The following is a 22,031-nucleotide window of genomic DNA, read 5'->3' as shown; positions in this document are numbered from 1 at the left end:
CTACTGTACATGAGGCCCTTGAAAGCCTTTAAAATTTAATGCTCTTATACAAGGTGTGTGCTGTCAGGTGAAGCAGATGCTACATGGAAGCCTTTGATTCAGCCTCTCTGGCAGCTGCAGCCTCCTAATCACTCATGTTTTGACTGACACACATCTCATTTAAACCTAGCATTTTTTTAAAAAAAAAATGCACTTTTTTAAAAAGGAAAAAGTTTATATCCCTCTCCAACATGACAACGCCCAAAGCAGTTTATATTAAAAACAAATATCCAATTATCTGCAAAGAAATTTGAAAATGAAGGAACCGCTCTGGGATCTTCGGATGCAGGGCAGTACACAGATTTAATAAATAAAATATACCTTCAGGTGCTTTAAACCTGCTTTTCCATTTAAAAGAAAATGCCCAAATCCACAATCTGAGGTAAACGTTGATGCCTCACCTTGCCTTTTATAGCACATCGGACTCCATGCCCAGAATGGTTGGATCACTTAATGGTGGTTTTCTGTTGCAAGGAAAACATACAAACGTCAACATAAAACAATGTGATTTATCTGGTCATGGAAAAACCTTGTAGCTATCATCAGGTTGTTGGATCTATGAGGCGAGAGAAGTATTCGTGGGTTTGTGCTAGTTCTGCCTGTGAAGAAAAAGACATGAAATATTGAATGGAAACCACCCCAGAGAGTGGTTCCTGCTTAGGGAATACAGTGACTTAGAGCTGTGTTTTTGCATCCGCCAACCACACCTGGGCCAGGACTGGATGCTGTCGTGCAGAGCAGTGTTTTCTCAGACTGGGGGCCAAGACCAAACAGTGGTCTCGGGTGCCTCAGTGCCTCCTCGCCTGCCTGCCCTGCCATAGCCATTGGGCTGGACCAGTACCATCAACTTACTGAGTAAGGTGAGTAAAGAGTGGCCAGGAGACAGAGAAGTTCATGAGAGGAGGAGGAGATGCTGAGGGAAATTAGCAAGTTAAAACAGTAATTTTTATCGTCATTGTTATCTATCATCACATCATCATTTTTAATTTGTATACCGCCTTTCTATCTTACAGTACTCAAGGCGGTTTACAAGCTGAAGAAACAAAAAATGTACATCTTATAACAATCTAATGCAATACAAAAATGTGATAATAAAATATAACTTTAAAATAGGCAACCTCCATCAAAAAAGTGACATTAAACAATCATTAGAATAGTATAAAATAATAATACCAACATATAAAAGTTAAACAGAAATCCACTCAACAGTTACAATAATATCTAAACTATAAGCAATAAAACGGCAAGCCACAGAACATAAAACAATACAATACACATTGAGAAGCAGAGGGTAGAGCAAGGCAGGTGGAAGGAGGCCTTGCCTGATGGAGTCTCTCCCCTCACAGTTCTTCCTCCAGGAACAGCTCCCTTATGAGGACTCCTAGGGCCGGAGGGTGGGGCAAGGCAGGTGGAAGGAGGCCTTGCCTGATAGAGTCTCTCCCCTCACCTCATCTATCAGTACGTAAACTAGGAATGGAAAGGAAGGGGATGGGGAGAGGAAAGCTGCCGTGGAAGGAAGAAGAGAAGGTGAAAGGACCAAGGAGAGGAAGGATGAAAGAAACCATTATTTGTAGCATCTAGTTTGGTCGCAGAAGAACAAAGTAGATCAAACTCAATAGTCATGCAATATGAATGTATTCTCCTCTCTCTCCCCCCCCGCCCCCCGCTTTCGGAGATGAAGGACCTGCAGCTGTTCTCTTGAGGTGCTAGCCTTCTCGTGCAACCTTATTCTTGGTCAGCTGTAGACACACAAGAACTTCAGTAATATTGCTGCAGCTGCTTTATGCGAAAACGCCTGACCTCTTGGACATTTTATTCTGCTGATGGTTTTGCCTCCAGCAGTCGCCCAGCTATTCAAAAATTGTACCCTACGGTTTCGGAAAGCAGAGCAAATTGACAGTGTCTTAATTAACAATCCTCCTTTGTAATGGACTTCTATGCTGATATAAGAGTCTGAATTCCAAGCGGAGCTTGCAGCTGTTCCGACTCTACGATGAGAACAAATTCAATAAAAGAATTAGCTCTTGTCACCCGTTTCTTTTGTGCTAGAATGTTCCCTCATATTTCTGCCATTTGCCGTGTCCTCCATATTGCATCTTGCCTTCTGCAGTCTAGCCCCCCCCCCCCCGAACTCACTGTAGCATCTCATGGTGGTTTCATCAGACAGACTGAACAGGATCAAGTGTGATCTTTTGGAGGGCAGAGTCTGTTTCTGAAGTGGCTGCACAGTGGAGTTACTTGATTCAAACAAGGTTCTCACAGGCACATCGGCAAAATATGTAACAGTACGTGTTTGTCTTGCACCAGGGTTTCATGTTGTCTGTTGATTCCATTTCCATTTGGCTCTTGTTCAGGTTTCAAATTCCTTATCGCATTTGTAGCTCTCCTTGCTCCAGAGGAGGATTTGAACGCACATCTCCACATCAAGTTCCACTCCTGAAAAAGCTACCTTTTTTCTTTTTGTGTTTCTTACATATTGTAATCACACTGGCTCTTATACTTCATTTCTATTCAGCATTTGCTTTAGGTATGTGCTGCTGCTTTTCAGCGTTTGGGGCTTGCTCTCTTCTCTTTTTCTGCTCTCTTCTCTTTCTGCGTTATGCATTTTGTGTTTTTATCTTGTATTTTTATGCTGTGAACCTCGCTGAGATCTTCGGGTGAAGGGCGGTTCGCAGATTTAATAAATTAAATTAAATAAACCTTCGGGTGCTTTAAACCTGCTTTTCCATTTAAAAGAAAATGCCCAAAGTGGCATACCAAAATTAAAAACACAAAACAGCAAAATAATTGCCCAAAATTGTGAGTATTGACTGCAGTAACTGTGTTGAAAAAAATCTTTTTGATTGTGAAGCAAGCCCAGGTGGAGGAAATACAGATCCCTCCCCCAATTCAAAAAAGATAAACGAAATAAATTTGCAAAGCAGCTATAGTGAATGAGTCAATGCATACAAAATTGGTTCAAAAACTCTTGAGAAACAATGAGAAAGGCAGGATAGAACAATTACCAATATTGGGGAGGGGCACCACTGCGAGAGAAATGTTGGAGGAGATCACCGAACTACACTTGAAGGTTTTAAAAAAGCTGAATCTGCTGTTTTGAAGAAAGAGCAGCCAGCGGGGCTCAGGTTTCCTCCTGAAAACATTCACTCTGGCTGCTGTTTGCCGCTAAGGTTGCTGAGATTAGTGTGGATAGGTCCTTGAGCTATTTCCAATGCCTGATTGTGCAAAATGACCTGGAGCAAACATGAAACGTGTGTATCGGGAAACACACAAAGAAGAGCAGATGGAGTTGCCACTTGGGAATGTGGTCAGCATACCTATTTGTTAGTTGTTTTTCAAAGTGTTTTTCTTAGAAATGTAGAGTTGGAAGGGACCCAAGGGTCATCTAGTCCAACCCCCTGAATGCAAGAATCTCCGCTAAAGCATCCATTACAGGTAGCCTTCCAACCTCTGTTTAAAAACCTCCAAGGAAGGAGAGTCCACTACCTCTTGTGGGAGTCTGTTCCACTGTTGAACAACTCTTACTGTCAGAAAGTTTTTCTTAATGTTTAGTTGGAATCTCCTTTCTTGTAACTTGAAGCCATTGGTTCAAGTCCCTCCAGAAGTACCCTCCAGAACAGGAGAAAACAAGCATGCTCCCTCCTTCATGTGAAAGATATTTGAAGATGGCTATCATATCTTCTCTCAGTCTCCTCTTTTCCAGACTAAACATATCCAGCTCCTTCAACTGTTCCTCATAAGGCTTGGCTTCCAGACCCATGATCATCGTGGTTGCCCTTCTCTACACACGTTCCAGCTTGTCAACATCCTTCTTAAATTGCAGCTCCCAGAACTGGACGCAGTGTTCCAGCTGTGGTCTGACCAAGGCAGAATAGAGTGGTACTATTACTTCCCTTGGGACGCGGGTGGCGCTGTGGGTTAAACCACAGAGCCTAGGACTTGCCGATCAGAAGGTTGGTGGTTCCAGTCTCCGCAACGGGGTGAGCTCCCATTGCTCGGTCCCTGCGCCTGCCAACCTAGCAGTTCGAAAGCACGTCAAAGTGCAAGTAGATAAATAGGTACCGCTCCGGGGGGAAGGTAAACAGCGTTTCTGTGCACTGCTCTGGTTCACCAGAAGTGGCTTAGTCATGCTGGCCACATTACCTGGAAGCTGTATGCTGGCTCCCTCAGCCAATAAAGCGAGATGAGCGCTGCAACCCCAGAGTTGGCCACAACTGGACCTAATGGCCAGGGGTCCCTTTACCTTTACCTATTGCTTCCCTTACTTCTGGACACTATACTTCCGTTGATGCAGCCTAGAATAGTATTAGCTACTTTTGCTGCTGCATCGCACTGTTGACTCCCATGAAGCTTGTGGTCCACCAAGACCCCTAGATCCTTTTCACATGTACTGCCAGTAAGCCATCCTATATTTGTGCATCTGGTTCTTCCTGCCTAAGTGCAGAACCTTACATTTGTCCCTATTGAAATTCGTTTTGTTAGCTTGCACCCAGTTCTCCAACCTGTTACGGTCATTTTGAATTCTGATTCTGTCTTCTGCAGCATTTTACATGTAGTAAGTGCAACTAGACTTGAGTAGCATGCAAATATAAATGGAATGTTATGTTTTATAGTAAGCTGATCACGCCTTTCCTGGATGATATTATTTCGCTGGCATACTTCTTTCCTGGTTTACAGATGGCCAGGAGAAATGCATAATACTGGGGGAAATATGAAGGCAGCCACTTTTTGTTGTCGCAGGGGTTGTGTTTCAAACAAAAGTACTATATGGTTCATTGCAGGGGATTTGCTTGGGCACAGATAAGTTGCTGCTCAAGATCTGTTTTGAGTTCTTCTGTATTGCTTAGCCCAGGGGTCAGCAAACTTTTTCAGCAGCGGGCCAGTCCACTGTCCCTCAGACCTTGTGGGGAAGCCAGACTATAATTTGAATTAAAAAAACGAATTTCTATGCCTCACAAATAACCCAGAGATGCATTTTAAATAAAAGCACACATTGTGCTCATGTAAAAACACCAGGCAGGCCCAACAAATAATCCAGAGATGCATTTTAAATAAAAGGACACATTCTACTTGTGTAAAAACACGCTGATTCCTAGACTGTCCGTAGGCCGGATTTAGAAGGCAATTGGGCCGGATCCGGCCCCCGGGCCTTGGTTTGCTTAGCCTAAAGAATTATGGGCAAAGATTTGGTAGCAGTAATGGACTGTCTTACTGATCCTGGCTCATATGAATTGAACTGTGACTCCACAACTCCTAGTTTGTGCAACAGACTCCTAAGGATGTCTCCACAGAGATTTTTCCATGTCTGCAGCCTATTTCCTTGGCTACATGCTCCTGCCTAGATTCCGCTAATCGTCTTAGTCCTGTGTGCACTCTTCTCATTATCTCCCCGCTCCAGTCTCCTGCTCCTGGCTGGATATATCCTTTACATCACCTCCCACACTTTGCTGTTCCATCCACCATCTGCTGCCTTCGTTTGCCCATGTACAGTTTCCGGAATTCATTTGTTGGCTGCAAACCTTTCATTCCCCTTGTCAATTTTGCTTTCAGGCTTTATCGAGACAAGACTTGTTGACGATAACAGCTATGAAACATCCTCGGTCCCTTGTCCTCTTGCTCCCGCTGAGAGTACATTTAAGAGATGATGTGGTTCAGGCATGAGTAACCTTTGGGTCTCTAGCTGTTGCTGAACTGCAACTCCTATCAGCCCTAGCAAGCATGGCCAATGACCAAGGATGATGAGACTTGTAGCTCAGCAACATCTGGAGGGACAAAAGCTGGCCATACTTGGTGTAGGGTAATGATTAAGAGTGTGAGCTGTGAGCAGCCTAAGCCACAAACTGAAGGCAAGAAATTGGAAGCACTCGCACGTAATCCTAAACCATGATTTAGGACTATGTAGGTGACCTTCTGTTAGTCCAAGCAACACATTAGGCTTGTATGGTCTCCCATCCCCTCTCATTTTCTTGCATGGCCAGGCAGAGGACTTCTGCTGAATTTGGTACTGCTTTTGAAGAAGTCTCAGCTTATCCTTGCATGCCAACTGGGCAATTGTGGTTTACAATAAACAATGGCTAATTGCTAAACAAGCCAACTTCAAACCATGGGTTATGAAACTAGCATTGTAAACTGCAACCCCCAGTTTATAGGCAGTGCTAAACTGTGAGCCCCTTGGAAGGTGGAAATAAATTCAACACAAGTCCTGGCCGCATGGGGAAAAGGAAGGGGGGAATGTGTGAACTCTGTTTTTCCTTGTGGCTTGTGGAGTTTTGTTCTCATACATTGCTGAAGCATGGTTTAACATTCAATGGAAATTGGGCCTGTCTTACTTGTTTTTCTCTACAATGTGGCGATAATAATAGGGACCACGATTAGTATAAATATTACTGAGATAATGTATGTAGAACATTCTGATGTGCTTATTATTACTAAGTATACATGTGTAAATATATGTATGTATTAGTAAATTCTACTACAGAATATTATTTGAACAATGAAAGGAACAGTTTCTCCTGGCTTTTTAAAAATATGGGAATAGTTAGGCTGACATTCAGGTGCCTTTTCAGTATTATTTATTTATATCCCCCCTCCCCCAAAAATGCTCCCCCCTTTTTATCCTCTCAACAATTATGTGAGGTAGGATAGACTATTATAGAAAATTATAAATGATTATGCCTATGTGGGGGGGTTGGGTTGAATTTGTTTTTATTATTGTTGTTTGTGTTTTTGTGTTTTCTATATTGTAAAGCACCCTGTGATCTTCGGATGAAGGGCATCATCATCATAATGATAATGATAATAGGACTATGACTGGTCCAAGGTCAACCCAGTGTGCTTCATGGCTGAGCAATGATTTGAACCCTAATCTCCCATGTCATAGACTAACCACTACACCACATTGCCACTGTAGTACAAAATTACTTTCTAAAATCCAGAACTCCAAATGATTGTACAGTGGTATCTCAGGTTACATACGCTTCAGGTTACATACGCTTCAGGTTACAGACTCCGCTAACCCAGAAATATTACCTTGGATTAAGAACTTTGCTTCAGGATGAGAACAGAAATCGTGCTCCAGCAGCGCAGCAGCAGCGGGAAGCAGTGGTGCTTCAGGCTAAGAACAGTTTCAGGTTAAGAACAGACCTCCGGAACGAATTAAGTACTTAACCTGAGATACCACCGTGTTTGTTACTTGCCCCATTGCAGTTCTGTCTTTAAAGCTAGTGCACATTAATTACAACGTGACCTGGGTAAGCAGCTCACAGTGATAGGAATATCTTAAGCAGAACATGGATCAATTATAATGCATTCAGGTCAGCTATCCTGAAGGGTGTACAGCCTTGTTTAAAATATTCCTAGAGGAAATATTAAAGATAGAAATTTCCTATTTAAGGTGCTTATTATTGCTTTGCCCAAAGGTGCTGTTATACACAATGGTGAGATGAACTGGAAGACTTCACTGCTTTGTAAAATGAAATCGTTTGAAGGTACCAGGTGCATTTCCATTCCTTTTCTGAAGCAAAGCCCAATTTGGGCTTGGTCCAGACACGGATGGGAAACTTGTCTCAGAACCCCTATAAATTTATCTGGCCTCCTTGGAAAGGTGGTTGGATGTAAGCATATATAAATGAGTAGAACACTGTTCCTTTTTGTGCGTAAAATGAAGCTGCATTATTAATATAAAGTATGTCACAAGTGTGGGGAGTTATTTGCCATACTATATTTGTATAAGGGCTGTAACTGACGCCAGAAGGCAGGCCTGCAATTCTTAAACGTGCTTCTTTTTCTGAGGGCAGTTAGTCCGGTGACTTGTAACTTTTGATCTGTACTCACAGCTGAGGGATTTCTTTACACCCAGCTTGACAGAATTATTCTCCTTGAATCCTGGGAGGATTTGTAAACAGCACAGGGGTTTTTTGTTTTGTTTTGCTTTTTTCTGCACATACCCTAGATTTTTCTTGGAAGCAACAGGAAGGGAATGACTAGAACCTAGTCACTTCTAAATTAGTGCCTGCGGTACTGAAATAGTTGGCATATTGGGTGGTACTTTTTATAAATGTAATGTCAGCCAAATGAATGTTTGGCTAACGCGTGCGTGTGGTAAAATTAGCAAAATGCATCACTGATGCTAATGAAGGGAATAACCTCATTGCCGCAGTTCATTGAAAGTGCCATCCGGACAGATTACTTGCCCTGAACATTGAGGTCAAGGAGTTGCTATTGAAAGCGTGTGAGACTGTGTGTGTGTGTGTGAGAGAGAGAGAGAGACAGACAGACAGACAGACAGACAGACAGACAGACAGAGAGATGGGTCTGGCAGATGGGTCTCCATCAGCTCTACTTGAAAGGCCAGCAACATTTCCTTAAAATGTTTTAATTCCAGCTGATCATTATAAGGATTCTGTAAAGGTGCCTTTTTCTTTCTCCTCCCTCCTAATCCCATTTCCTTTTGTGTTGTATCCTTAAACCTTAGTATATGACTGCCTCATCACTGACATTTGTAAGCTACTCTGAGAATATTTTTTTCGTTGAAGAGCGGAATAACAATGCTTTTAATTAATAAATGGCTTCTATTTGTGATACGGTACTATTACAGTCTTAACAGCTGAGCACATGCAGAATGTCTCTAGATGAGAACAAGTAGGACATCGATAAGACCTATAAAAATGACTGCTTTTAATAGTACTTCATTATATCTGAGACTTCAAAAAAAAGAAAGTGTATCAGAAATTGCTGTTTTATTTCAAAAGCTCTCACACACAAAATACCTTATGTGCTCCTTGCTTGAGCTTCATTTTATGCATATCTTACTTAACTGGAAAAACTACCGTAAATCCGTCATTGTTGTCTTACATTCACTTACAGGACTTAGCAACAAAACTGGCTTTTCAACTTGCGTGTAGTGAGAGAGTCGTATGAAAATGTCTCCCCCTTCCCTCCCCCACTCTGGGAAATTTGCAAATTTGCTCGGGTGCCTACTAAGTTTTCTAAAAAATATGTTTTAACCTGTGGTTACAAGATCATTCACACTAAAATATTTAAGCACCTCTCAGTAAAAAGCACGATATTTATCGCCGTGTTTCTCTATTGTGGCAAATATATTCAATTGTGTGCAAGTGGAAACATTTCGTATTTTCTAAAGGGCTTCTAACTTGAGGCAACTAGATTCCTTTGACTCATAACTCCCTTACTGAATAAGCACTAAAGCTGGACCAGTTCAGAGCAAACAGCATGTTTTGTGCTAGTTCAGCTTTATTGCTGTGTCTGAATTCACCTTGTGTTTACACTAGAGCCATGAAGTTCAGAGTACGAAAGAAGGCTCTCCGTAATGGAGTGGAGGTTATTTTTAGGGTGGGGGAGTCATGTTTTGTGTGTACGGCGGGTTGGTTAGCCAGGAAGCAAACTGCTGACACATATTCCCTCCATCCCAAGCTGCCACAGTCCAAACAGAAGAACCCAACTGGCATCAAAGACGGCTGTTGGATTATGTAATGTTTGCTTTCCCATATGGAATGATCAAACATGTTTTTGAGGTGTACATACTGCTTAGAACACTATGATAGAAAGGGAGGATAGGAATTAAATGAATAAAAACGTTGAGGGCAGAGGGGCACATTTGCAGTTTCTCATTTGCCTTCGTTTTGCAGCTCGACGTAGTAAAGCAGATTCAGCCACAAGGCAGAGGTTGGGAGAGGGGAAAATTGGGGCATATGTAAGCCCGAACCTCCTGACTGCTGAATATACCTTTAACACTGTCCATTCAATGTGCATCTTCAAAACATGAGGGGATTACTAAAGTCTAGGCTTAATTTATACTAGGCTTGCCACAAGGAATACTGGAAGGAACGGTTTCTTTGTCTGTGTTGGGACCAGGTCAGTAATATAATATATATATATACTTTTGTTTAAACAGTTTTACAGGCTCACGAGAACTTTCTAAGTGATTTCCATCCAGGGAACTACAGGACGAAGTTTTGTTTGTTTATTTTGATTTATTTATAAGAGTATGAACCACCAACTCATTAAAAAAAATGGCAGTGAACTTAAAGGAAACCATAATTTCAGAGTGGTGGAAAACATTTCACACTAGTAGAACATCCAAGAACATAGGAAGAGCCTGGGGATCGAGATACGGATATGCTCGTACCCCTTCCAATCTGCGCCTCATCCCGAGGGACGAGGGTAGGGTGAGCAAGGATTACTCACCTCTGTCACTGGTGCTGTGCAATGCCAGGTCTATAGGCAACAAAACCGCCACCCTGCGAGATTTCTTTACCTCGCCGGGGGTCGACCTGGCTTGTGTGACGGACACCTGGGTGCGCGAAGGGGAAACAGTTACCTTACGAGAGATGGCGCCCCCGGGTTTCTCTGTCCACCAGTCGCGGACTGTGGGCCGGGGGGGGGAGGGGTGGCATTATTAATCCGGGAACATTGTCCTTTCAGGGCTCTACCATCGCCATCGATCCCCGGCATTGAATGTGTTGGCCTAGTGTGGGGCTCTGAGGAGAGCTTGGCTGTCTGTCTGGTGTACCGACCACCTAGCGCACCAGCAGCCACCATGTCAGGCCGGCTGGGCCTTGGAGTTCCCTAACCTATTGGTATTGGGGGACTTCAACATCCATGCTGATGCCACTCCCTCCTCACAGGCTCTGGACCTGGTGTCTTCCATGGCGACACTAGGGCTCTCCCAGTTTGTTTCGGGCCCCACACATCAAGCAGGCCACACGCTGGATTTGATCTTTGGCGTAGGTATAGATGTGATCATGTCTCCTTCGATGAAGGTGCCATGGTCTAATCACTACGCTCTGAAAGCCAGGATTGACTTTCCACCCCCACCCTGCTTAGGTGGCGAGCCGATTTGGGCTCGCCCGCAGAGGAAAATGAAGCGGGACCTCAGACGGCTAGAGCGAGTATGGCGGGGTGCCCGTGACAGAGCCTCAAGAGCACCTTATAGGGCTTTTATGAAAACCTACGAGATGGCAGTGAAGGCTGCTAAGAAGTCTTACTTCTCGGCCTCCATTGCATCCGCTAGCTCTCGCCCGGCGCAATTATTTAGTATAATCAGGTCTTTAACATCCCTTGAGGGACAGCTAAATTTAAATAACAATTTGACACACAGCTGTGAGGCATTTGCGAGCTTTTTTGTGGAGAAGGTCTTGTTGCTCCGCCATGACCTCCCTGCCGTTAAGAGTTTGAGTGTAATCTTTGACACCTCCCTTTCCATGGAGGCGCAGATTGCAGCTATAACAAAGGTGGCATTTTTTCATCTCCGCCAAGCTAAGCAGTTGGCTCCTTACCTCTCTCGCCCTGACCTAGCCTCTGTGATCCACGCGACGGTCACCTCCAGACTGGATTATTGTAACTCGCTCTACGTGGGGCTGCCCTTGAGACTGACCCAGAAATTCCAGTGGGTGCAGAATGCTGCAGCGAGACTCCTTACGGGGTCTTCGCTGCAAGATCACATTCACCTGGTGCTATACCAGCTGCACTGGCTCCCGGTGGAGTACAGGATCAGGTTTAAGGTGCTGGTTTTAACCTTTAAAGCCCTATGTGGCCTAGGACCCTCGTACCTACGGGACCACCTCTCCTGGTATGTCCCACAGAGAAACTTCAAATAAAAACATCTTGAAGGTCCCAGGCCACAGAGAGGTTAGGCTGGCCTCAACTAGAGCCAGGGCTTTTTCGGCTGTGGCTCCGATCTGGTGGAACACTCTGTCACAAGAGACTAGGGCCCTGCGGGACTTGACATCTTTCCGCAGGGCCTGCAAGACAGAGCTGTTCCACCAGGCCTTTGGTCAGAGCGCAGCCTGACTCCCTCCCTCGGCAATCTTCGTGGAGCTCTGGCCCAATGGCTGCCAGTGGCTTGATTTGAATTAATTTTATAATGAATGATTTTGGAGTGTTGTTTGTGTTGTACTTTTGTACTGTTTTATTGTTGTTAGCTGCCCTGAGCCCGGCTTCGGCTGGGGAGGACGGGATATGAATAAAATGTATTATTATTATTTGTTATGGATCAGATCAATGGCCTGTTTTCATGATGGACAACCAGATGCCTCTGGGAAACCAGGACCTGAGGACAATAGCACTCTCCCCTCCTGTGGTTTTCAGCAACTGGTGTTCAGCAGCATTGCTGGCCTCCAACTGTGGTGGCAGAGCATAGCTTTCATGGCTAGCAGCCATTGATAGTCCTGTCCTCCACGAATTTGTCTAATCCTGTTTCCAAGCTTGTCCAAGTTGGTCACTGCCTCCTGGAGAGAAGCGAGCTCCATAGTTTGATCATGTGCTGCATGTAGCAGTGCTTTCTTTTATCGGTCCCAAATCTCTCAACATTCAGCTTCAATTGGATTTCCACAAGTGCTAGAGTTCAGAAAGAGGAAAAAGAACTTTTGTCTGTCCACTTGCTCCATGCTGTGCATGCCATGTGCTGATTGTTTCTAGAGCGCCAAAACATACCATAGTTTTATTATTTCTAAGGTGCCTGATATTGCTAATCTAGAACCGTAGAGTTGGAAGGGACCCCGGGGTTCATCTAATCCAACCCCCCAATAGCAAAAACTTCATTGCTTAGGGGCGGAATACTCAGCCCAGTTTTGGTTAACGCATTTCAAACCTTTAGGTTAATTGCGGGTTATGCAGGATTTTTTTAAATGTTATTTTTCATGCAAGTACTTATAGAAAGGTGACGCCCTCTTAGAAAAGGTCACCCTGCAGTGTCTGCTGCAACATGTTAATGCTTCTGAAACTGGGGGAAGCCCACAGCTTACCAGTAGAGCATCAGATTTGCCAGCAGGAGGTGTAAGGTTTGGTCCCTGGTGTCTCTAGACCTATGAAAAACCCTGGAGACAATACTGACCTAAATGGACCACCCTTCTGACTCAGTATAAGGCAGCTTCCTATGTTCTTAAAGTAGGGTGTTTGTTTTTTCTTCAAAGCCATAGTTCTGTAGTTACATCAGTGATTTAATCAGTAAATGGACTGAAATTCATATGGCTATTTAGCTTCAACGGTGTTATGCCATCGGATTGTTGACTTGGGCCTTGATTTGTGTTTCTGTATATCTGTTTTGTCTAGGAGATGGCTGTGAGAGCCCTAAAACAAACTGGCAGTAGAAGCATTGAAGCAGCTTTGGAATACATTAGCAAGATGGGATACTTGGATCCCAGAAATGAACAAATAGTCCGGGTAATTAAACAGACATCTTCGGGTAAGTGTGGGTGCTCTTTCTATCTCATTCCTAAGCTTTCACCTGGTTTGATACCGTGCGGAATACGAAAGCAACTTGGTAGCTGTCTTGACCCTGTTAAGTGTGGTTTCTCAAGGGATAAAATATCATTGACCTGTGGACTGTGTGGCAATATAGACTTCAAGTTTCATTCTCAATGTGCTAAAGTTTGATGCAACCAGATAGAAGCCTTGCAACAGTTTGATTGCATTTTGCTGTTGAAGGGTTTAAAATGGGAGTTTACAAGGAAATATTGAATGTGAGAATTTTGCCTTGTTGTCAGTACAAAAAGAAAAGAAATGGTATTTTACCATAAGTGTGGATGCACTCGTATCCTCATCCTGAAGAATCATGTAGCATTTCACTCTTGCTTCTCCTTCTATTTCCTTATTTCTGGTTCAGTGCAAATGCAAAGGTAAACTTAGCCAAGAAACACATTTGAATTTACTAGGAAGAACAGTTTGACCTTTTAGTTTCAAAACTGTTTCATCATTTGCATTGCAGTGTTATACAGAGCCAAGTTTAAGTGTTGTTTTAACCGATGACGGGGGGGGGGGGTTGCCCTTGTTCACAGATCTGAAACCTTTTTGTGAAATGATGAATTAAGTGTTGTGTGCATACGCAGGAATAAGTCTAGTCACCTGAATGGTTTCCTAACACTACCCAACCCATCATCTTTCTCTCCCCACTACAGGAAAGGGTATTATGCCAAACAACATAAGCCGCAGGCCAAGTTTTGAAGGATCTAGCGAATCTTTCCCACCCTACCACCAGGTTAGCAACCCGGGCTATGAAGGTGCAGGCTTTGGGGCAGAGGCTGCTAACATGCTGGGTGACGTTCCCAGGCCATATATGGACTACTTGCTCTCTGCTTCTCAGTCCGCAACCATGAACTCTCCAGTACAAAGGCCTGCCAGCTTAGGCTCCCATAACACGCCTGGCAGTCACCAGCAGAAAGCCTACCCTGCAAACATGGATGCCCCAGTGATCAACTACCCGGTGGCTGGCCACAGCAGCCAAGCCTTGCAGCTTGGCTCAAACAGCCCTCATTATGGCAGGCAGCCCGTGATGGTGCAAGGGGAGGCTCAGGCTCTCGGCTATGGGATTCAGAGGAGCCATTCTTTCCAGAACAAGTTGCAGCAGGAGGGAGGGTATCCAAGCCTTCCGAACAAAGGAACGGTTGTTCAGAATAACTCTGGCCACGGGTTCCAGCAAGCGCCAGGCGGTCTGTATATGCCGCACTCCCATCACAAACAAGCCATCCCCTCCTCCCACCCGATGCACGTGATCGCCAGAGGAGGCCCAGCGTACACGAACGAATTTTCAGACAGCCCACCGCAGGGCCTGTTGACGCCATCCAGAAACAGTCTGAACATGGACCTGTATGATATGAACAACCCTCAAGTTCAGCAGTGGCAGGCGACCTCTTCGTCGTCGTCCTCCTCGTCGTCCCGCCGCGACTCGTTGCAGAACCCATCCCTGGAAGCATCGGTCCGGCAGCACGTGCCCTTCAGGCCCGAGGGCTGCGTCCCAAGCAGAACCAATTCTTTCAACAGCCACCAGCAACAGATGCCGATATCCATGAGGCAGACTTCTCCAGGCAAAGCTGAGGCGTCCATTACTTCTCCAAACACCATCACGGCCGTCACATCTGCTCATATTCTACAGCCAGTGAAGAGCACAAGGGTGATGAGGCCCGAGCCTCAGACTGCAGTAGGCCCCACTCATCCTGGCTGGCTGGCTGCCCAGTCTTCGGCTGTGGATGGCTTAGGAATGGCCGAACAGCACCCCCTTCCTGTTGGAGGAGCTAATGCCTACCAGCTAGATGTGGACTATAGCAATCAGGAGCTGAGGTGCCCTCCGCCTCCTTATCCGAAGCATTTGCTGCTGCCCAGTAGTTCCGAGCAGTTTGATATGAACTGCTTACGTACAGGGATCGAGCAGACCCTTCGGGGAGTCCCCAGCTCATCAGGAAACAAAGCTGAGGAAAATGGGGAAAGGAACGACAAAATCAAGTCGGCCAAAGCGGAAAAGCCAGGCAAGGATAAGAAACAGATCCAGACGTCCCCAGTGCCGGTGCGGAAGAACGGCAGAGACGAAGAGAAAAGAGAGTCGCGTATTAAAAGCTACTCGCCGTTTGCCTTTAAATTCTACATGGAGCAGCATGTGGAGAACGTCATAAAGACCTACCAGCAGAAAATTAATCGCCGGCTGCAGCTGGAGCAAGAAATGGCCAAGGTAACTTGTGTGTTTGTGCTTTTCTTTTTCTTGAAAGGTAATAAGACTGGGATAATGTAGCAGACCTCTGTATTCAACACAGCATAGATATGCAAGTCTCTCACACTTCCTGATACATCACAATTTCATCCAACCCCCTACAGAGATATTTTCTGACATTCATGACCATTGATTTAGTGCTGGGTGTCATTTGCGCTTCTTCCCCCCCCAGTCCCCCCCCCCAATACAGAGGAAGAAGCAGAAAGCCAAGCCCCACTGGCCCTGATATAAAGGGGAATAGACAAACAACACATGGAAGATAAGGCTGTCAATGACTCACAGAATTGGTAGACTCCTCTTCATGTTGGCTCTATGGAAGCTGTGTTATCAAAGGCAGCAGACCTCTAAATTCCTGTGGTTGGAGTATAGCAGTGGGAGAGGGCTGTTTGTAATATTCTGCTTGGAGGCTTCCCATAGGCATCTGGTTGGCCAGTGTTGAAACTAGGATGCTAGAATTCTTATGCCTTTGGCTTGATTCCTCTTATGAGAGTGGTGGAGCAAGAAGGGTATGAGGGGTGTGGTCCGCCCTGGGTGTCATCACTGAAGGAGGATGACAAAATATTTTTTTTAAAAAAAATGGGCTCACGAAACTTTTTAGGAGCTCCACATGCAGCTGCTGGGTGACCTTGGGCTAGTCATACTTCTTTGAAGTCTCTCAGCCCCACTCACCTCACAGAGTGTTTGTTGTGGGGGAGGAAGGAAAGGAGAATGTTAGCCACTTTGAGACTCCTTCGGGTAGTGATAAAGTGGGATATCAAATCCAAACATGGTGCTTAGGTTTCAAACATGGTGCTTAGGTTCCACGCTGCCTGAAATGGCATTGTGTGACTTGTGTCTGCCTACTGCCTCTCCCTCAGCTGCCCTGCAGCTGAGGGGAAGGCGGTGAAGAGGCTTCACGCGTCGACGAGGCTCACCCCGTCCCCATGGGCTTGCCCCGCCCCCGGTTGCAGGACAGCCCCCCGCACCAGGCACCTGAGCGGCTAGCTACGCCATTGCTTATGGGTCCTCTTATGGTTTAATGACCAGTGGTATCCCTTTGACTTACAAATTTTTTTCAGGGATTTCCCTCAGATTTTTCAAGGTTACCTTCCTTGCCATGTGGGCTAGTGAAATGCAATGAGGAATTAGATAGTTGCGGTGATTATTTTTGAACCAGATTTTAACCTTAGAAGCATGAAATGAAAATAACAAAGTAATAGAATGAATGCAACCTGCATGTACTGCTTTTAAATATTTAGAGGGTGAGATGGAACAAAAACAGACTGAGCTTTCGTTGCACATTTTTCGTAACTGATGTGATTGTACAGCTTTTCCGGCAATTTTGTGTGTGTGTGTGATGATCTTGACTCCCTTGATTTTTCTCTCCCCATCTCATAATTTTAACCCAGGCTGGCCTTTGTGAAACAGAACAAGAGCAGATGAGGAAAATTCTCTACCAAAAGGAGTCCAACTACAACAGGCTCAAGAGAGCCAAAATGGACAAATCCATGTTTGTAAAAATCAAGACTCTGGGTATTGGTGCTTTTGGGGAAGTCTGCCTTGCCTGCAAAGTGGACACCCACGCCCTGTACGCCATGAAAACCCTGAGGAAGAAAGACGTGCTGAACCGTAACCAAGTTGCCCATGTCAAGGCCGAAAGGGATATCCTTGCAGAGGCAGACAATGAATGGGTGGTTAAGCTCTACTACTCCTTCCAGGACAAGGAGAACCTGTATTTTGTGATGGACTACATCCCCGGCGGAGACATGATGAGCCTGCTCATCCGGATGGAAGTCTTTCCAGAAAAGCTAGCTCGGTTTTACATTGCTGAACTCACGCTGGCCATAGAGAGCGTGCACAAAATGGGCTTTATCCATAGAGACATCAAGCCTGATAACATTCTGATTGATCTCGATGGACACATCAAACTGACCGACTTTGGCCTCTGCACTGGATTCAGGTGGACGCACAACTCGAAATATTACCAGAAAGGTACTGGGCTTGGGGGCAAGGAGATAGCTTCGAAATGTGCCGTAGTTGTTGTTACTATGACTTCAGCAAATGTATGTATCCTCCCCTTCAGAAAAAATCCCAGAGTAGCTTATAGCACAAACTCAAAAATACAATAAACACATTTAAAAAAAACATGAGAAAGGTGGGGGCTGAGGAGGTGTTTGAAGAAGGTGAGAGAGGTGATGTCACCCATTTGTTCTAAGAGGCAGCTCCAAAGATAAGGGGCAATAAGGGAGATGGAGCAGAAGCTGGAGGAGTGACGGTCATGGACAGGGGATGCAAGGGAGATATAAGAACAGAGATAAGGGCAGGCAAGGCTAAGGAGAGCTTTAAAGGGGAAGACAAAGAATTTGTACTGGACCAGGAGCAGAAAGAGAAAAAAGTGAATGACTTTGGTGGCAGATTTTTGGGTGGAGATGAGAGGGCGAAGGTGTGACTGTGTAAAATCAGAGAGATGGTAGCAGTAGCCAACGCCAGCCTATTTACAAACACAGGTGTTTTAAATAAATGCACAATAGACATATGATCCACATAACATATAGGGCTCCTCCAGACAACCTGTTCATTGGGCATTCATTTTAGAATACAGGTGGTATTCAGCTAAATATTCCCATCAGTGCAAATATTACTGCTAGCACAATGGGATTTTCCCACCCGCCTCCTCCTTCCCTCACACTTGTCCTGCCCTGCAAAACCTGCACTGAAAGGTTGAGCCAGCAGAACACAATTCGGGGCACATGGAGGGAGGAGAGGAGAGGAAAGGTTCCGTTGCACAAGGAGAAAATCCTGCACTGATGGAACCAGTGACTTAGTTCTACATGGAATACAACACTGTCCAGTCTCTACTGAGCATTCATTCCAGTTTGTTTGTGAGGATATTAAACGGCAATGAGCATTTATCCTGTTTTACTTGGATGGTGGTCTTCCCATTTTTCAGATGTTCATTCCACACTTTTCACTACGTTTCCCTGTTGCTTTTTAAATTGCAAAGAGTCTAGTTTGTTGTTGTTTTAAGTGGATTTGTTGCATCAGGGAAACAGAGCGCTATAAAGGACCATTAGGTCTAGTCGTGGCCGACTCTGGGCTTGCGGTGCTCATCTTGCTTTATTGGCCGAGGGAGCCGGCGTACAGCTTCCAGGTCATGTGACCAGCATGACTAAGCCGCTTCTGGCGAATCAGAGCAGCACACGCCGTTTACCTTCCCGCTGGAAGGTATTTATCCACTTGCACTTTGACATGCTTTCAAACTGCTAGGTTGGCAGGAGCTGGGACCGAGCAATGGGAGCTCACCCCGTCGCGAGGATTCGAACCGCCGACCTTCTGATTGACAAGTCCTAGGCTTTGTGGTTTAACCCACAGCGCCACCCGGTCCCTGGGTTATAGTCTGCTGTAATTGAAGACTATAGTCTGCTGTAATTGAAGACTATAGTCTGCTGTAATTGAAGAAAAATACTGACAACTCGGAGGTGAATGTAGTCACCGTTTGCGGTTGCTTCTGAGTCCCCAGAGCCAGATTTTTATCTTTGAGTAAGCAGCTATCTGTTGTCTCCTGAACCTTTTTTAAACACTCTATTCATTTTTAAGATGTTACATGTTAGGGGAAGGGGTGAAATGCAAACAAAAATTGCAACCCAAACTAAATTGCAAAGCTTGCAGTTCAGAGGAAAACATAGTGAATCGTGCATGTTTCGTTTCTTGGGAGAGCTTTTGTTGATCTTTCCATGTAATTTCCTATTTTCTTTCCCCATCTTTTGCAAGGGAGCCACATCAGGCAGGACAGCATGGAGCCAAGCGACCTTTGGGATGATGTGTCCAACTGTAGATGTGGAGACAGGTTGAAGACCTTGGAGCAGAGAGCTAAAAAGCAACATCAGAGGTGTTTAGCCCATTCATTAGTTGGAACACCCAATTATATTGCACCTGAAGTTCTCCTTCGTAAAGGTAGGTGGTTTATTTGTTTAAAATGTTTCTAGCTCACCCTTCATCACAAGCACTCAGTATTCTATACCGCAGTAGAGTCAAACCTCAGATCCCAAACGCCTCCGTTTTGGAACATTTCGGTTCCCGAACGACGAAAACCTGGAAGTAAATGCTCCGGTTTTCTAACGTTTTTCAGAAGCCGAATGTCCGCTACGGCTTATGCTTGAGTGCAGGAGCTGCTGCAACCAATCGGAAGCTGTACCTTGGTTGTTGAACATTTCGGAAGCCGAACGGACTTCCAGAACGGATTACATTTGACAACCAAGGTTTGACTGTATATACGTTTTATACAAAAAGTTCAGGCATCTCAGTACAGAATTCCATATTCTCTGAGGCTTGCTATAATCTTCATAGTGCAGTGAATAAAATACTCTGAGCACTTTTGAATATCTGCTTTGCTTTCAGAGGCAGGATCCAGGTCAGCCATCACAAGGCACATAAAGCAGATTTTTCAATAGTTTAGGTTTTTGGCCACAGTTCATTCTTCTGAGATGAAGTTACGAACCTATAAGTGGCAAGGTTATTGATAAAATTGAAAATAAAATCTGACTTGCGTCTTTGAAAACACAGCAGCTAACACATTGTTTTCCTGATTGCCTTTCAGGATACACTCAGCTATGTGACTGGTGGAGTGTTGGTGTGATTCTCTTTGAGATGTTGGTTGGGCAGCCTCCGTTTCTGGCTGCCTCTCCCACAGAAACCCAGCTGAAGGTAAATTCACTCCCAATTAATATTGTTAAAAATTAATGGTGTAGCTCTGTGGGGGTCCCTCCCTTTTTTTCTTCAATTTTCTTCAAATAATAAATCAATCCTGGATTTTTTTTTGTTAGGCAACAATCCAATTTGGGTAAGGCATGGGTGTTGTTATTTATTTATTTGTGAATATTCTGCATATATATATTTAAAGCAGTTTACAGACGTATCCTCAAAATCATCTAAAACTAAATTTGAAAATAATATAACAACCAAGGATAGGTTTAAAAACAACACGGAACGAACACCTAAGCCAGGCCTCCCCAAACTTGGCCCTCCAGATGTTTTGGGACTACAACTCCCATCAGAGCCAGTGTGGTGTAGTGGTTAAGAGCGGTAGACTCGTAATCTGGTGAACCGGGTTCGCTTCCCCGCTCCTCCACATGCAGCTGCTGGGAGACCTTGGGCCAGTCACACTTCTCTGAAGTCTCTCAGCCCCACTCACCTCACAGAGTGTTTGTTGTGGGGGAGGAAGGGAAAGGAGAATGTTAGCCGCTTTGAGACTCCTTAAAGGGAGTGAAAGGCGGGATATCAAATCCAAACTCTTCTTCTTCTTCTTCATCCCTAGCTAACAGGACCAGGGGTCAGGGATGATGAGAGCTGTAGTCCCAAAACACCTGGAGGGCCGAGTTTGGGGAGGCCTGATCCTAAGCAAAGGCCTTTATATAGAATCGTAGAATCATAGAGTTGGAAGGGACCACGAGGGTCATCTACTCCTGCCTCCTGCAATGTAGAAATATTTTGCTCCACATGGGGAGTATCATGCTTTCCGGACTGAGCTGTCCACAACATGAGATGAGCCTGCTGGATTATTATCTTTTGTACAAAATGGGGCCATGGGCTGCTCTAGACAATAAACATGTTTATTAAGCATTCATCCTGATTTGCTTGCACAAAGCTTTCCAGGAGGTTAGAACGTGCCCAGTCTTTATTGTGCATTTGATTTATTTCAATCCTTTCTGTACCAGTTTATATGTCAACAGAAATCTTAAACCTATTTTAAAGACATCAAGTAGAAATTCCAAAGTATCAAAACCAAAACATTACATGTTAACTTTGTGCTGCTTTAAACATGTACTTTGCACTTGATATAAATATTATCTTACACATAAAGATAGTGCTAATAAAAATCACAGAAATACAACTCTTCATACTCAGCATAGTTGGCAGCTGAACGAAATAACTGAAATAGACCCTTAGCAATCTTCCACATACAGGCCTCATATGTGTGGTGTGAGCCAGTGTGGTGTAGTGGTTAAGAGCGGTAGATTCGTAATCTGGTGACCCGGGTTCGCATCTCCGCTCCTCCACCTGCAGCTGCTGGGTGACCTTGGGCTAGTCACACTTCTTTGAAGTCTCTCAGCCTCACTCACCTCACAGAGTGTTTGTTGTGGGGGAGGAAGGGAAAGGAGAATGATAGCTGCTTTGAGACTCCTTTGGGTAGTGATAAAGCGGGATATCAAATCCAAACTCCTCCTCCTCCTCCTCAGGCATCCCTACACCAACCCTACAGATAACACAGCTAATCCCTAATGAAACGCTTTTCACAAAGAGAACTTCCGGCTTACCAAAAAATAAAAAAAATAAAAAATCTAGCAGCATTAAGCACAACTTAAACCAATTCATTCACCCACCTCCACCTAGGGTAATACACTATTATACAAACAGTACAAATCTGGAGTGGCGTCCCTAAGACGGCTGGATGGCTCCTTGTATGCCTCCTTCTGATAGCTCCTGCAGCCAAGCTGGTTCCAAAAGTATTGCTCTG

At 44.7% G+C, this 22,031-nt stretch overlaps 1 protein-coding gene across 2 annotated transcripts in view; it reads left to right on the top strand.

The window, feature by feature from the left end:
- LATS2 (large tumor suppressor kinase 2) overlaps positions 1-22,031 on the top strand; it is a 50,593-nt gene that overhangs the window by 24,305 nt on the left and 4,257 nt on the right. For both annotated transcript variants that reach the window (XM_083436167.1, XM_083436168.1), the window contains exons 3-7: positions 13,111-13,243; positions 13,956-15,499; positions 16,927-17,509; positions 19,289-19,471; positions 20,115-20,221. In XM_083436167.1, the coding sequence (XP_083292293.1) occupies positions 13,111-13,243; positions 13,956-15,499; positions 16,927-17,509; positions 19,289-19,471; positions 20,115-20,221 (2,550 nt within the window). The remainder of the gene's footprint in view (positions 1-13,110; positions 13,244-13,955; positions 15,500-16,926; positions 17,510-19,288; positions 19,472-20,114; positions 20,222-22,031) is intronic.

The sequence above is a fragment of the Podarcis tiliguerta genome (genome assembly GCF_965153285.1).
Source record: "Podarcis tiliguerta genome assembly, chromosome: 4".
NCBI lineage: Eukaryota > Metazoa > Chordata > Lepidosauria > Squamata > Lacertidae > Podarcis > Podarcis tiliguerta.
This window is presented reverse-complemented; position numbering and strand designations above follow the sequence as displayed.